Here is a 15969-nt window from a genome sequence, read left to right on the forward strand (position 1 = left end):
CTGCTGCACTGGAGATAATCTCCTTAACCCATAGGGACATAAGCTTCATTGTCTCTCCAGTGGATAAATGAGTTTCTTGTATACATACAACCGATGGCTTACATTTATTTAGGTGAGCTATAATTTTACATCTCTTAATGGGATTCTTACATCCTTTAATATTCCATTTAATACACTTAAAGATGATTTAAACATATAGGTAATGGTAAGCATGCATTTTATATTTGTAGCACATTATTAGAATCTTGACCATATTAATGTGATTTGAAACATATATACCCAAACAGTGATACAAAAGGATAATAAATTGGGGATCAGGGAAGGGAGTAAGGGGTTTGATCATAGACTGACAGAATATGAGCAAGGAAACAAGAATGATTTCAGAGATCAAACAGGACATGGGGAATGAACATGGAAGAAGGATGTAGCAGGGGTAGGTTACACCAACTGGGTCATCAAAAGAAACAAAAACGACCACTCTGCAAGAGTGCCCACCTCAACTTGGTATAGTAATTGGGTACTGATTGCATTAAGTAAGTGGTAAAAAGGAAAAGATAAAAAAAACCTGAGCAAGTCAAGTTCTCAAGTTGTAGATGAGGTTGAAGCACTTGTAGGTGAGGAAGTGTCCATGCCATCACTTTTAATGGATTGAATGAAGGACCGAAGGTCTGCTGGATCATCAAACACAGCTGTACGACCTTCATGTGTTACTTTAAAGGAACATGGGTGATATAATCTGTATCGGATGTTTTGCTGCTTCAGGGCAGGACAAAAGGATAGGAAAAGATTTCTGCGTTGGGCTGTACTTCTGGCCACATCTTGGGAGATGAATAGCTTGTTTCCATGCCAAATGAGGGATTTGCGTTCCTTGGCTGTAGATACGATGAGTTGAAGCTGAGTATTTCAAGAGGTAAAATATGAGTGTTCTGGGTAGCTGGCGAGAGGTGGTTGAGACTGTATGTTGACCAATTCTATGGGCTTGCTTTATGTTAAAGACTGTTTCTGAGGGCAGATGTAGAATGGTTGGTAGGATTTTTTGTAGAAAAACAATGGGGTCAGTGCCTTCAGAACCTTCTGGCAGGCCTGCGATACATAGTTTGTTGCACCTACTGTGATTTTCTAAGTCTTCATTATGTTTTTGGAGCTATTTAATGGATTTTTCTAATTGTACAATTCTAGGGGATACATTTTCTACATCCCCAACTCTTTTTCACTTCCTCTATTCTGTTGTCCACTGCCAACCATCTGTCGTCTAGATGCTGTAGTTTGATATTTGTCGTTGCAATGAAAGGTTTAAGTGCTCTAATTTCAGCAAGAATGGTGTCAATGCCTGGGTCAGAAATTCCAAGTAGAGGTGGTGAGTCACTTTTAGGTCTCTTAAGATTTGTTGAAGAGGAGGTGGATTCTTTTGTAGTGGATATATTATTTTTATTTGCTTTATTATCGGCCATTTTGACACTTAATATAAGAGCTTTAAGTGTGGAGCAGTTTTCTGAGGCCGATGCTTGGAAATAGGTGTAGATCAATACAATATTCGACTTGCAGACCGTCGCGTGGGCACTTTTTTGTAATAGATTGGAGTGATGTTCTCAACTTGAAAAGGTTTAGTGGTACCTTTTTTTTATTTTCTATGACATCTCATAGTATGCAATTATTACATCCTTATTATGTATACTATCTTACTCTTGTAATAAGAGGTCAAATGAACAGACAGTAGATAAAAAGGTGCATACTATTGATAATAAGGAGTATAGTTAAATCACCAAATCAAGTGTTGTAGTGTAGAACCGTTCTTGTGCACTCCAGCTGCAAACCAAGGTTTATTCGAGGACTTAGCAGGTATTGATAAGAGGGGTATAGAATCCAGATGATATCTGCCAATGCTGTATATTATGAGGAAAGGAGCAAGCAGATAAAGCAATGAAGCTTTGGCGCTGAGATAAACGCTGCTAATGTTATCTGTAATGAGGTGAAGAGGTCGGGCATAAATGTTCAAGGCTGTATAAATTGTGCATTTGCACAATAACAGAGCAAAGCAGTGGATATATTGGGGTAATTTAAGTAGCACACAGCTATAATTCTTGACGGAAAGATGTATTAAGCTTAGAGTCCTTTGATTACTTTGAGAAATGCTAAAAGGAGGCGATATTTATGCTGCTTAATTGCATTAGTATTTATGAGTATGTCCCAACTTTATTATCATATATTCTTTCTTGTCTTCTTTAAACTCACTTCTCCTTCCCCTCTCCTCTGCTACTTCTCCTTATAATTCTCTGCTATTTCGGTTTCCATTTCCTTCCCCCCTTTATTTTTTTTTTATTTCCTTTTCTCCTTTGCTTTACTCCCCTTCCTCCTCTCACCTTTTTCTCTGTTTTTCCTGTCTCACATCAGACCTTTTTGTTCCCTTTTTCTCCTTTAATGTGTGTTCTTTGGTAAATGCTTCTTTCTTCTTACTGCAGTTGGCTGTTACGCCGCAGGTGGCGTTATATGTTCGAGGAAGTCCGTGTTGCTAGGCCCAAAGCCGGCGCATTACATGAAGCGCGACACTGCCCCTCTCCACATGAGGGCCGGTACACTTCAGAGCAGATGTCAGACCTCCGAGTCGGAACGCGATGCGGCTCCCAGCAACACTATAAAGCCTCAAAGCTACCGCAATTCTACGCAGACCAGCAAGGCAGCAAGGGATGTTGTTTGAAAGGTAAGTAATATCTGAAAAAAAGGCTTAATGCATATATATATATGTATTTTCCTGAGGCGGAGCGACCCTTTTAAGCGGCCATCTTCTCCGGCGTCCAAGCCACACCCCTGTAGTAGAACTTTTATCTTCAGACCAGACAGTACCATTAGACCTTCTCCCTGTGGCACTGCTATGCTGCTACCACTGATCCAAATGTATCCATGCAGCTCGGTTGGTGGAAGCAGGGGCAAGGGTCAAGCTTCTATGGCTTCCTATTATTTGTTGGCAGTATTTTTAACATCTAATTTCTTCATGGAGGTATCTGTCTGTTTTAGGGAGTAAAAGTGGCTGCTATGCCGCTTGTCCCTATGGCAGCCCACACCAGCATACCAAAGCCTACAATGTTTCATTGGAGATGATCTCCAGCAATCCTCTTGGATAGCCACCTTCCATTTCTACTTGCAATACAAGGATGTGGATATTGGCAGGCTCTGTGAATGTTTTCAACTTTTCTTACAACAATAACGGAACTGCACACTGCTGACAATCGCCAAATTTATGTTTGGCCGAAGCCCATTTTTTAGCTCGGTGTTTAAGGAGATCCCCTGATGCTCCAAGTCCCCCATTTACTTTTAAGCATCAAGTCCTCCAGAGGCCAGTGCATCCAATGCCCTCTACATTGCCAACACAGACCTTTCCAAGTAATTTGTTTTAGCGCATGCCCTCGCATGCCCTCGAATTAAGACCTAAATAACGGTTCCCATTTAGTGAGACTTTCCACCTCAGAGAAGGTAGAATTCTCCTTTATCCTACCCATAGTAGATTTAAGTGTTAAGGACATTTGCTCTGGGAAACCCACAAGGATCTCTGAAGAAAGGCATCAACCATCTTAGAATGCACATGGCTCCATCCTAGATGTTCTATTTTACAGAACAAGAAAAAGAAATGCTACCTTACAAGCAAAATTATAAACATATTTTTATTTGCTTTAGAAATATTCACAAATTATTTCAAAGTGAATTCTACATAGAATTTTATTTGCATAGAAAGACTGTAGAAAATGGAAATGTGTCTTTTAACCTATGGCTTTTAGGTTGTATCACAGTGTTATTTTTATAAATACAAAAATACCTTGTATTCATAATGCTTTCGATAAAAGAATCCTGGCAATATATAAAAAAGTACAAGTTAAAACATTTAGAAAGCCAGTTACATTTCTCTAAGTTATCACTTGAAGCAGGGTTTCACAGGTAAATAATGCTATCATTTGTATCTCCTATACACAGCAACATCCCAGTGCTTACATAATAAATATTCTTTTTAATACTTAAAATATCCAGATTTACATTCATATTTCCTTAGAAATCTGCAATTTCAATGCGCACGCAATGGTCAGTAGAAAATTGGTTAGGTACATTGTGTATATTTCATTAATTACAAGTTTATTCAAACTTGCGTTTAGTTGGATTGATTATTCTGATGTCAGTGTAAATCCAGGGAGCAATAAGACAGTACAAGGAACCGGATGCACAAATGCTATAGACCGAAAGCAGCTTGAGCCGCACGTATGGTCACTGCAGAAAACGCTGCTATCTGCAAAGTGTCTTATTGCACTTATTTTTCCCCAACGCGCCCATAGAAAATGAAAAACACCAGATCTTGCATGTTCTGACTTTTTATAAAGAACTTTAAAAAAGAAAAAAAAATATATATATATATATTTGCTCCTGTTTGTGATCTGTTTTTTCCATCTGTAGTGTCAGTACTACGTAGAAGAATGACAATCAGGCACGGTCATAAGCAGTGTGCTATTATGTTTGGGGGAAAAACCATCCAGATTATGTGAAATTAATATGTTTCTTGCATATAATGATTTGGCAAACATACATTTGGCATCATTCTTAGATTTTTCTTTTTCTTGGGTGAAATTAATGTGTTGAATACAACTTCAAGATGTCTCGATTTCCACAGTTTACAAAAAGGTTACAGCCTCACTCAATCATGTTGAAAGCAACACCACTGGTGACATTTATAGTATTGTTCTTGATGTTAAGATCACAGAATTAAGTATAGAAAAATGACTTCAAGAGAGAAGCAAATAAACACTGAGATCACTATCATCAAAGTGGAGAGAAACTAGAAAATAGGATTGTGGTCTATTAAAATGCTTACTTTTAACACCATCATTGAGCAGTCATGAAACAGTAAGAAGATGTCCCAAATTGGCCAGCTTGTAGTACGATGGACGATGTTTCTGACATTAAAAAGTGAGTCTCTGCAGAAGAATGGAACACGCTTACATCTTATCACTTAAATTTGTTCATGGGTTCTGCCAGTTCCACCCTCGAGTGCCCCAACACCAGATGCTTAGAAAAACATCCAGCTATGGAGAGAACAGCCATTTAGATCCACGGAATTCAAACTAATTTTGTGTGCATAGCATAAAAACATGGAAAGGACTTAACTGTCAAGAACCTGGCCTGGAGTCTCCTTAATTGTACGCATCTATGTTTGAAATAGAAATATTTCAACATATACCACTGTTAAAAACTTCTACTGCATTTATCCCCTTTAAAGGTTGAATTACGCCAATGCTTGGTCAGCTGTATTCCGTTGTACACTTCCAAAGGACTTGTGCAAGTTAGATTAGCCTTGCGGGTTATACGTTGTACGAAATTCCCTGCTCATCTATAGCCCAACCGGCATATTCCCAGACATTCCAAGGAACTGGCTTTTTTGAGTCTTCTAAACCCGAGTATCAAACGTTTCAGTGCTGCGATCCCATTTCACTCCAATAACCCACGTGCAATTGTCAGGAGCCCGCTAAAGTTAATCTGAACATTACTATGTTGGTTAAGATCTAGAACTGAATCAAGGCCTTCCAGGTGATCTTTCTTCTGAAAGTGCTGTGACCCGAAACCTGCAGTTTGAGAAAATAGCCAAGGGACACCCGCATTTCTTGACCATGCAAACAGGCCACATTCTTGAATCCATATTCCCATCTCATTTGTATAAATAGTTCTAATTATGCAAGCCCCCACCAGGCAGTAAAATGACACGGCTCGTTCAATATGCACAAACAAACCTCATCATTTACCAAATTAAATAAGAATGTATCAATGTATTTTGCTGGAACAAAAACAGAATATAACCCATACCCCATAGCCCACACTGAGGACGTTTATTCGGTTTTGAGCCCCGATAAGGTCTTGGGAAGTACTTTAGAAGTAGTTGGTTTGCAGATGTGTACCCCAACACGACTTCCCAAGAATGACATTGGGTTTGCACATGACGTGGCCTCCTCATCGTGAACCGAGGGTGGGTGAAGGATACAGGATGATCATCCTGCAGGTTGGTTTCAGGATATGTCATAATGGGGGGGGGGGCAGCACCCACCACAACGCACTTATACATGCTTTCTTAACTTTACCTTTTGTATATAGCCATGGTGCACTTTCTCGCTTATCGAGTTCCACTTGAAAAATATATGAACAATCTGGTTTTTTAAAAGGAAAATCTACAGAGTTCTTAAATTCTCACAATTCTTTTTTGAGCTCCACTTGTTGGAAGGTTGGACATGCTACAGTGGTGAGCACTGTTCTTCCCACATTTCTCCAGTGACAACAGCACAATATATGTTCAGACCCTTTAGTGTCTGTTTTTCTTTCTTCCAACATGCATTGATTGTTTAAAATGTATGGGCTGTGGGCAATGCGTTGTGTGACTATTTACAGTGATGCCATTGGGAGGAAAATGCGATTCCTGCAAGCTGGGGTTCTACAACTATTCAAATCCTGAAGCTGGGGCCCCACAAGTATTCTGAAGCTGGGGTCCTACAAGTATTCAAATCCTTGCAGTAAGTGCAGGGGCTTGCTCAGAGCAAATGTGAATTATGTGCAGAAGAAATTCAGTGCAAGAGAAAATATGTGCAAATTATACACTGATTGTGAAACCAACATGACTATCAATACACCGGCTAAATTTAGTTTGTTTTTTAAACTCACATTTTTAAAATTTTACGCTGGAATCAAAGCAACCAGTAACTTAATATGGCCTTATGCGCCACAGAGGCAAATTCACATATCCTGGGCTGGTTCCGGTCTTGCTTCTCATAAAAGCAAACCTTACAATGAAAACGTGTTTTGTTGGTGCCAACCGTTCCTTACCAGCAGGATAAGGAATGGTTCTGCACCAGCGGGGCTATGAATGTGGTCCCTGTGCTTCGAGTGATTCACAAGATACAGCACGTCCGACCCAAATCAAAAGCACCTTCCAAAACAAGCAAGTGCTTGTATACGGTTTGGTACTGGAAAAGGGTTTAGTATTTAGCTAATTCTTCAGTTTTTAAAGGTTAAACAGTTTCTAGATCAGCATTCCAAGTGCCATTGCCAGTTTGCTTGCTTTTCTCCCATCCCTGTGTTGCTACAGCACAACCTAGAGTTGAAATCGCTGTGTTCAAAGTTGCTCAAGAGATTGCTTCAAGAGTGCCAAGGCTGCTTAAGGTTAGACAAATGAACACCCTTTCTTAGGGTTTGAATGCCCACGCCTTCATATCATGGCTGCATTGCATGCCGTATAGCAACACAAAAAACCCTTTCATGTCTTCTTTATGTTGTTCCAAAAGGTTACATACCCCTGGACTACTTCAAAATGGAATCCCAAACAGGTTTCGAGTAATGTGGTTAGTCCAGGGACCTTCTCAGTGAGAGGAGGCGAACGTTTTAGATGCACATTGGGTGAAGGCATCTGTGGAACTCCATTTCCTACTGGTTTGGACTTCTATGACATGAATATAAATCTTTCCAGGATTAATGGTTGCGCCAAACAAAGCAAGCAAAACCAGAAACAGGAATATAAGGGCACACCAAACCACCTGGAAACTACTTATTCAATTATGGGTTGTCATTTTAGGAATATATTCTGGGAGTTGCGGACAATGGCAACTCCAATTCAACCAACTTCATTAATGCACTGGATACGAATGGTGTGTGAAAGGAAAGCCCAGGGCCGGAACAGCGGTGCCTGTGATATGGAGCTGTGCCGGCACCCAAAACAGAAAACCATTGTGGTACCAAAAGATGACAAAACGTGTAAGTTTCCACTTTTGTGGAAGAAATGGCAAACAAATGCACAATACCCAGCGTCCTTCCATGTAGCAATAATCCCAAAGGGTAACGCACCGCAAGCCCATTTTGCAGATATTACAGAGAGGTTCAAGGGGGCATCAAGCATTTCTTAAAATGCCTTTAACTATTTCAAAAGACAGTGCTAGTGCTGAACTATTTCAGGAGGAGATGCAAAGATGTTTTAGTACAGGAAACAGAATTTCTGAAAACGGAAAACATGCTTCAGATGTAGACAAAACACGGAATCAATATATGAAAAGGTATATTTTGGAATCCGTCTTCTTGTACTCCCGGCCTACTACCGGGAGCGCAATCAGTCTATCACTGAACTACCAGATGTTAAAGGTGGGCCATTTCGAGTACGTCCCCAATTGGAGCCAAATCGTCCATACATGGACAAAACACATGAAGCATCAAAATAATCAACGGCAGGATTTCCAGAAAATATGGAAGAACCAGTTTACCTAAGAAAGAAATGAACAATATATATACATTTCCTATTCTGCATTAGACACTCAGCTAGAGAGATGTAGGATTAGCGATCTGCTTAGCTTTCTTTAAAACAATTTCAACATGTTTTCTGGTTTCTTCCAAGTCATGTGCAAGCAGTGGCTAAGGCTCATCAAAACTCTGTTTCACAAACAATACTTGAGGACACATGCCTGGTTACTCATTATGTGGCCCTCCAGATGTTTTGGACTTGGGACTTCCATCATGCTTATCCAGCATAGCTAGTGGTTAGGATCCTCGGAGGCCAACGGTGGGTAGCGTGGACCACCCGTTTAGATGCGTCTTTAAAGCTCCTATCCTCCACGTCCTCTTTGGTTTTCAAAGTTCATTCCTTGTGGGTGGTTTTAGGAATCCTTTTATTCAGTTAACAGATTTGTATCTATGTTCCTACTGCGAATCCTTGAAATGTAGTGTTTCTACTTTTTTCATAAACACTTTTGGGAGACATAGAATTGTTGCCACAACAAGACAATAAGTGGTGGAACGCGTGTAGCTTCCTTCACTCCCTCCCTCCCTCCAGTGTGCTTTTTATGAGCACACGAAGCATGGAAGGGTAATGAGTGCATGCGCTCCAGCTGTCTTCCACAACTCGTGTTCCATACTGCAGATTGCTTGTGAAATAGCAAGATGTGAGTTACCGAACAGAGTGCTTTGATGCTGGACTACCTTGTGGACGTATTAAGAGACATGCCCCAATTTAGTGGTCTTATTGTGCCCTTATGATGTATATAAACACACATTCTAATTGCCAGTGGGGACTTAGTGTATGAAAGCTCCCATGTTTCCCATGGTGATGCGTGAGAAAGCCACCGAGTCCTGTTTTTGCTTGGAATTCTGGGACTTGCAGTTTTTTCAAACTCATTTGAACCTAAGGAAAACTCCAAGACCCAGAATTGAAAGGAATAGGTAGGACTGGATGGCCTTCTCCCGCATGGCCACAGGAAACGTGAGATCTCTGCTGTATGCTTCTCGGGACATCCTGGCAAAGTTCCAACAGTGCCCCTGGCCCAGGGGTCCACTAGGACACTTTGGCGGGTAAAGATTAGCCCTCAAAAGAGAGCTTGGTGGCTTGGAAGGACACTGGTCTCTGTTGAAATGTGTACATGAAATTTGTATTAAGCAGGTATGAACAGATTTTGTAACGTATTTTTCATTTGTACAACAGGTGTCGGGTCCCCGAGTAAGTGAACTGTGCCCGAAACACTGTCCACACTCTGCAGGTAAACTATTCAGCCTTTCCATGCCTCTGCCCAGTCAGAAAGTTACTCCTCAGGCAGGCTTTCCTTCATCTCCACGTTCTGAACTTCTACGTTTTAGAAACTGACTGCCCACCATTTTAAGTGAGAAAAGCATGAATGATCCATACAGCATGGAAACCCAGTATAGTCGCAATGAGAGCATTTGTTTTTCAAACTCGCCAGTTTCAGGAGGCACTTTGGTGCTGAAGTGTCATAGCTGTGACCATCTACCTGGCATAACACTGTGGAAGGAGCCAGATCTTTGCGGCACCTTTAAGCCCGAGATATTCCAGGCACCGGTGTGGAAGGGACAGTGGTGTGCTGGGGGGGAGGGGGCTTGGGGGGGGGGGTCGAGTAGGAGTGTGGGTGTCTGAAATGCAATTAGGCGGCTAAAAAGATGCCTGTTAATGATCAGCACCCTCATTACACCCACCCTTTCCAAATTAGGTAAGTAATGAACAATAATTTTAAAATAATATTTCCATAGACTACTCATAAAAAGTCAAGCACTTTAAAAAACCTCAGAACATACAACATGCCAGGAACGCTAGAGCTGCATAATCACCTGGCGCTTGGAGCCAGAGCGAGCTGTTGAGATCAAGAACGTTAGGCACATGGACAGAGATCCAGGGATCGGGTACACTCAGTCCACAGGCTTGAAGGTTTTCCGATGTCCATCACAGGCTACGCTGTGCAATCTTGCATTGTGGCTGAAGAGTAACCTACACTGTGTGTACCGGAAGTTAAGGCACAAGTCTAAAATGGTAGACTCTGGCAAGCCAAAAGGAGCTAGATCTGTAAACAGTAATGAAAAAAAAGCTGTGTGGCTGATTATAAGCTTTAAACAGGCCCTTCAACAGGCCGAATACAAGGTACACGCCCAAACTGGCGTGTACAATTTAGACACTTTGTTTCCCATGCCACCTAAATAACACAAAAATAAAAAGTTACATTCTTCTGGGACGCATGAGGATTTTGACAAAAGTCCTAAGAGTTGACCAGTACGATTGTCCATCTACTCCTGAGCCAACGCACGTGCCACCTTGTCAGAGTGGCGTGTATTGATTGTCAATCGCTCGGATGCGTCCCCTGGATGGGGAATCCGTTTCATAGTCCACGTCACGCTGGCGGCTTCCATGCACGCCACTCGCTTCGCTGTTCCGTAGGCTACGGTTGAACTCTTCTCTTGGAGGCAGAAAGTGGAAGATTTGCTCGGAGGGAGGCAAGTGATGTAGGTCGTCCATATAGTGGGACCGGGAGCGGATAGGTGATCGGACGTGCGGGATGCTGTGGTCTGAACTCCAGCGATGTACCGATAGAGGCGACTGTAATGCATTTGTTGAGGTGCTTGGCCCTGCAAGAAAAGTAAAGGGGGGAAATTAAGTCACTCATTTTCATAAACACGAGGCACACTTTAATGCTGGCATGAATATACTTATCTATGCCCTTTATTGAAATGCAAAACTGTCTCAGGCATAGAGCACAATGTACAGCAAATTAGATAAAGGCAGTACTATACAACACAGAAGCATGATTTAAAAACAATCACAACTATAGAAAAAAGCACAAGGCTTTTACAGCACTGTTCATCATAACCTATTAAGATTTAACGCCCCCAGCCCCCAAGAAAATAGTCTTCAATTTTTCCAAAAGTTCAGAATGGTTGGTGCAAGACACAATGAAAGTAGCTAGTCTTGGAATCCCATGTGAGAAGGCCTGAATATTGGTGCATGCTTTCTTTAGTCAGGGACTATCTGGGCTAATTAAGGATTTACTCCCAATTTCACACGCTTCATATTCCAAATAAAACCACAGCTACTAAAGAATGGCTTCATAGGCTAACCATCCTCAATTAAATTGCATGCCGCCTTCATTGAAAGCCAAAGTAGTCTAGAAAGAATATAGAAAATGTGGTCTCTTTTTTGCAACCCGCGATGTGTTCTGCATCGTGAAAAGTAGATCTCAGCGGTCTTAAAGCACATTGTGAGAAACCCCCTGCTCCCTCCCTAACCGGGATGTCCACATTATTCTGAGATAAGCCTTCTGCCTGCATAGTACATCAGTTCAAAAGGTCTGAAGCGGTCAGCTGGATTTCATTGGTAAGGGAACCCTAAACGGGGATGCGGCTATCAGGAAGAAAATCCAGATTGGGCAATAAACGTCAGAGTTTGAGACGCAGCATCTTTGGCTAGAATGGAGAATCACGAGTACAACAATGCTGCAGGGAGAAGGTGAAGACACTACACTTGATGGATTAAATTTAAGACTGCCTTTAGCATCTGGGACTCAATCACAGCCAGACAACTTCACAGCACTGAATGTCTTCAACAGAAGGCTCATTTAACCTTTCACCTCTTTTAGGGCATGTGTACACACCCGCCATACATTCTGGAGGAAAGCACTGAAGTCCCAGCAGTGAATGGGGTTAAGGTATAGATGTGTCAATGGCACATCCAGCCACTAGATCTCCCACGGGGTTCCTTATACAGGTGGAACAATGTTGAGGCCAAGGGCACCGTGAGGCTCTCGACATTGCATGGAGAGAGAACAGATTGGAGACTGCCCAGGAGAAATGACTGAATCCACTAGAGAACCTTAGGCCCATGCAGGCAGCTTGTGTAGACAGGAGTGCCTTGTAATCCACTGCATCTAATCCTGCAGAGAGATCACGCAGAACGAGAGGGCAAGTGGCGTCACCGTCCATGGCCTGGAGGATATATCCCATCTCCTGCAACTGTGCTGTGTCAAGTATGGAATGTAGACTTCTGGGAACAGAAGAGATACAATTTTGCGCTGAAGCTGGATTCATCTTTCCCGACATTTTGCCCAAGAAGGGCAGACTAGTGAAAGGTATAAAAAACTAAGTACAGTGTAATATCCAGAGTGGGTTTTTACAAAACAGGGGAAATGTATGCGTTATGTTTTTGAGGGATCAGGAAAGATTCCTTGGGAAAGCAAAACATTAAGAATAGGACACAAAGCTTCTGAAGATGGTTCCTTTAAGAAAGAGCATGGAAAGCATGACTGTGCGACCAACTCCTGATTTTTTTCATCAGACTCCAGATTTTTTTCACTAACTTTCTGCCACTAAAAATCGATATTTTGCTCCCTGTGGTTAGGAAGCAGCCACAGAGGATGTTGCAGATGGCCCCTCACTTTGTTGGGTGACGGTGACACTGGCCTCTTCCCTTTTCCCACATTGCCCCCAGTCGATTCAGAGTTTTGCTTTTCATCCTATTCATTTTACGTATAGCTCTTGGATGAGCCAAGATTCAGTTCCCAGACGCTGCTTCCAACCCTGCACCCAGCAGAATCTCACCCGCTCACAACTTCCAACACATCACCACCACATAGCTCATATCAAACGGAAGCCCAGCCCCAAATTCACACTCAAACCTTCAGTTTGTCCCCTAAACCATCCTCATCATCAACTTCAGACGCCAAACATTTCCACTGCTCCTCCTATCACTGGCAAGGACCTCACCAAAATCCACAGTCTCCCACATAACCAAACATCACCTACACAACAGACACCTCCCCCACCTCCTCACTTAGCCTCTCAGATTCAACCCATGCCACCTGATAAAGACTGTCACCTTGCCCACTAACTCACAGCCCTTCTTGACATGCACCTTGATCAACGCTCGATCCCTTCCTGCCGCTCGATATCCATGACCTCATCACCAAATTCAGCCTCGACACACTAGCCATCACTGAGAGTTGGTTTCATGAAGCTTCTGGCCCTGCCCTAGCTGTAGCCTTACCCATAGGATATACTGTCCTACGAACGACAGACCCACCTCCAGGGCGGCAGAGTAACTATGATTGCAAGAGATTCCACCCCCCCTTAGACAAGTTGACACGTCCATTTATAGAACTACGGATCTTCTCTCACCATCCCCTACCGGAACTATCACCATTCACCTTATCTACCACCCTACTGGCCCTTTTCCTAACTTTGAGCAAAACATACTTCATATCGTCCAGGATAACCTCAAAGCTTCCTCAAAAATATTCTTACTAGGAGACCTAAACCTGGACCTCCAGGACCCGAATGACCTACCTTCCAAATCATTATCTGACACTCTCAACACACTTGGCTTCACTCAACGCATCACCAATCCCACAAACAACAAAGGCCGCGCTCTGGAGTGGATTCCAGGCCACTACTGCCAAATCTCCACCAGCGCCAACACACCTGTGCCATGGTAGGACCACCATATTATCCATTTCTCCATCGCACAGCCAAACAAGCCAATAACACTACCAAAGCCACTTCCTCCTGCTGTTTGAAGGAGCGCTTAGAAGCTCACCAGAGACAATATCCTACCCCTGATCAACACTCCCTGCCTTCAGGCTCCCTTCGTCTCAAACCCCACCAAACAATCAGAGCTAAATCAACTCCTTCAACACTAGAATCAGCAATGTTACATCAGACGCAAATTAAATATTAACCACCACTAACACCCCGATGGGAACCAACCTCGCTGGAAGGGGAGAGCAGGTTGGCTCACCGGGTGTGACGAGGGCTGAGAGTCGACCCATGCTGGAAGTGCAGAGCCCAGACATTTTGTTTCCAAGTCTTGGTCACAACAGTTTTGTTCTGCATGGGACGGTGGCGACGATGGGTCAAAATAAGGCAGAGAGGGGTGGAAGCTTGAAGTTGAATTTAGATCTACTGGTTGTGCCGAGCATTGCCCCTTCTGTTGGTTATTTGGAGGGATGCTCTAGCCCAGACTTGAGCGTTGGCGCAGATGGGGCTTTTCGTGCATCTGGTGCAATCGTGGAAGGATTGGCAGTGGATTACAGGAGTAGTTCTCCCCTGGTGGCTAGTGCAGAGCTGCCCGTTTCCTCAGTGAGGCTTCCTCCCAAGCCTGCCTTGGATTTGAACCTAGGATCTTTCAATAAGTGGCTAGAGGCTGGTGGGGGCTAGATGATCAAGGATGGGGGTTCGAGGCAGGGGCAGTCACCCGAGGGGCTGGTAAAGATGGTGGCTGCTTATCAGTCCTTGTGTCACTTACAACCACAAAAGTGCTGATCCATGAAAATCAGCAACGGACTCCAAATCCTCTATTATCTTCTGTCTATAGGTTTGGCTCTGGGTCTAATGGCATAATAGAGGGGTTGTTACAAAACAATTTGGCTATCAATGGACGGGATCCATCAGCACCAGTGAATAGTTTTGAAATGGAGACCTTCCAAACCCGCTATGAGCTGAGAAGACCCCAACACCTTGGAGCCAATTTGGGGGGGGGGGTGAGGGGAGTTTCAATTTACCATCAAAATCTGCTACTGCGGTTGGTGCAAATCTCAATCAGATTCAAACTAAGGTGGGGGGGTCAACTACGCTAGTGGATTGATCACATCTTTTTCCTTTAAAAAGTCGTGCACAGCAGGTCTGGCATCCTGCCCCCAGAAATGTCAGAAATACTAGAGGGGGGAGTCTGTGTGTGGGGTGCTGGCCCCGGTTGCAACTCTTGTGTTGAATGGGTGTACAGAGGGCCACCTGCTGTGTTTTCAGCAAATTCTGAAACTGACACGACTAAGAATGTTGCTAGAAAAGAACCTGACATATTAAATCGTCTGGAGGCAGGTTTTGGACCTCTCCTAGTTCAACAAACTAGCACACTGGGCCAAATTGGGTTTGCAGAGGCTAAGGCTGGTGATAAGGCAATGGAACGCTCATTGAGGCACGACATTGCAAGAATTGAAAAGCTGATATATCTGGTGGATGACGGTAGGCCTTTGGCCCTGCCAACTCAGGCAAGCCAAACTAAGTACCTTGATAGGAGTACTGGTCATGAACACTCCATGGATAGAACCCTCATTGAGGCGGCACAGGAATTATTTGTCAATCTGGGGGGATGAAGGGAGGCAACCGCGTGTTCGCCTCTGCACATTTTTCCCCTTCAGTGGAATCTTCCGAGTTCATTTCAGGTACTGACGGGGGACGAACTATCGTAAGATAAGGGTCCCATTATCCCTGACCTCTGCAGCTACATGTCAATGTTAACTTTTGCATTGGCTTCGTCTCTAAAACTTTATGAGCCAATTAATGATAACATCAAGGACCAAGCTACACTGCTTGCCATGCTGCTTAGTAAGGCTCTCTTTATAGAGGGGTATATAGTCAGGATATCGAAGCTTCTCTTCCAACAAGCACATCACCTCCTCCTATATCTACTTGTCTTGCTTTAATCTCCCATTTTGCTGCAGTTTCCAATGCAGATGTTCTTTTTCTACTTGCGAAAGCTCACCCTCCTTCTCCCACTGACCCAATTCATTCTGCCCTCATCCCCAAGGTCTATCCTCTTCTTGTACTTTATTGTGTCTCCTTCTTTAATATCTGTCTTTCTACGTCTATTTGTTCTGCATCTTTTAAACATGCATCTATTATTCCTATCTTAAAGAAACCCAC

General features: G+C 43.1%; 1 protein-coding gene across 2 annotated transcripts in view; it reads right to left on the minus strand.

The window, feature by feature from the left end:
* Nucleotides 1-3637: 3637 nt before the first annotated feature.
* Nucleotides 3638-15969, minus strand: part of SH2B3 (SH2B adaptor protein 3) — a 570764-nt gene continuing 558432 nt past the window's right edge. For both annotated transcript variants that reach the window (XM_069619528.1, XM_069619527.1), the window contains one exon: nt 3638-10905. In XM_069619528.1, the coding sequence (XP_069475629.1) occupies nt 10598-10905 (308 nt within the window). In that variant the 3' untranslated portion in view covers nt 3638-10597. The remainder of the gene's footprint in view (nt 10906-15969) is intronic.

The sequence above is a fragment of the Ambystoma mexicanum genome, chromosome 10 (assembly GCF_040938575.1).
Source record: "Ambystoma mexicanum isolate Mex_15411 chromosome 10, UKY_AmexF1_1, whole genome shotgun sequence".
NCBI classification, from domain to species: domain Eukaryota; kingdom Metazoa; phylum Chordata; class Amphibia; order Caudata; family Ambystomatidae; genus Ambystoma; species Ambystoma mexicanum.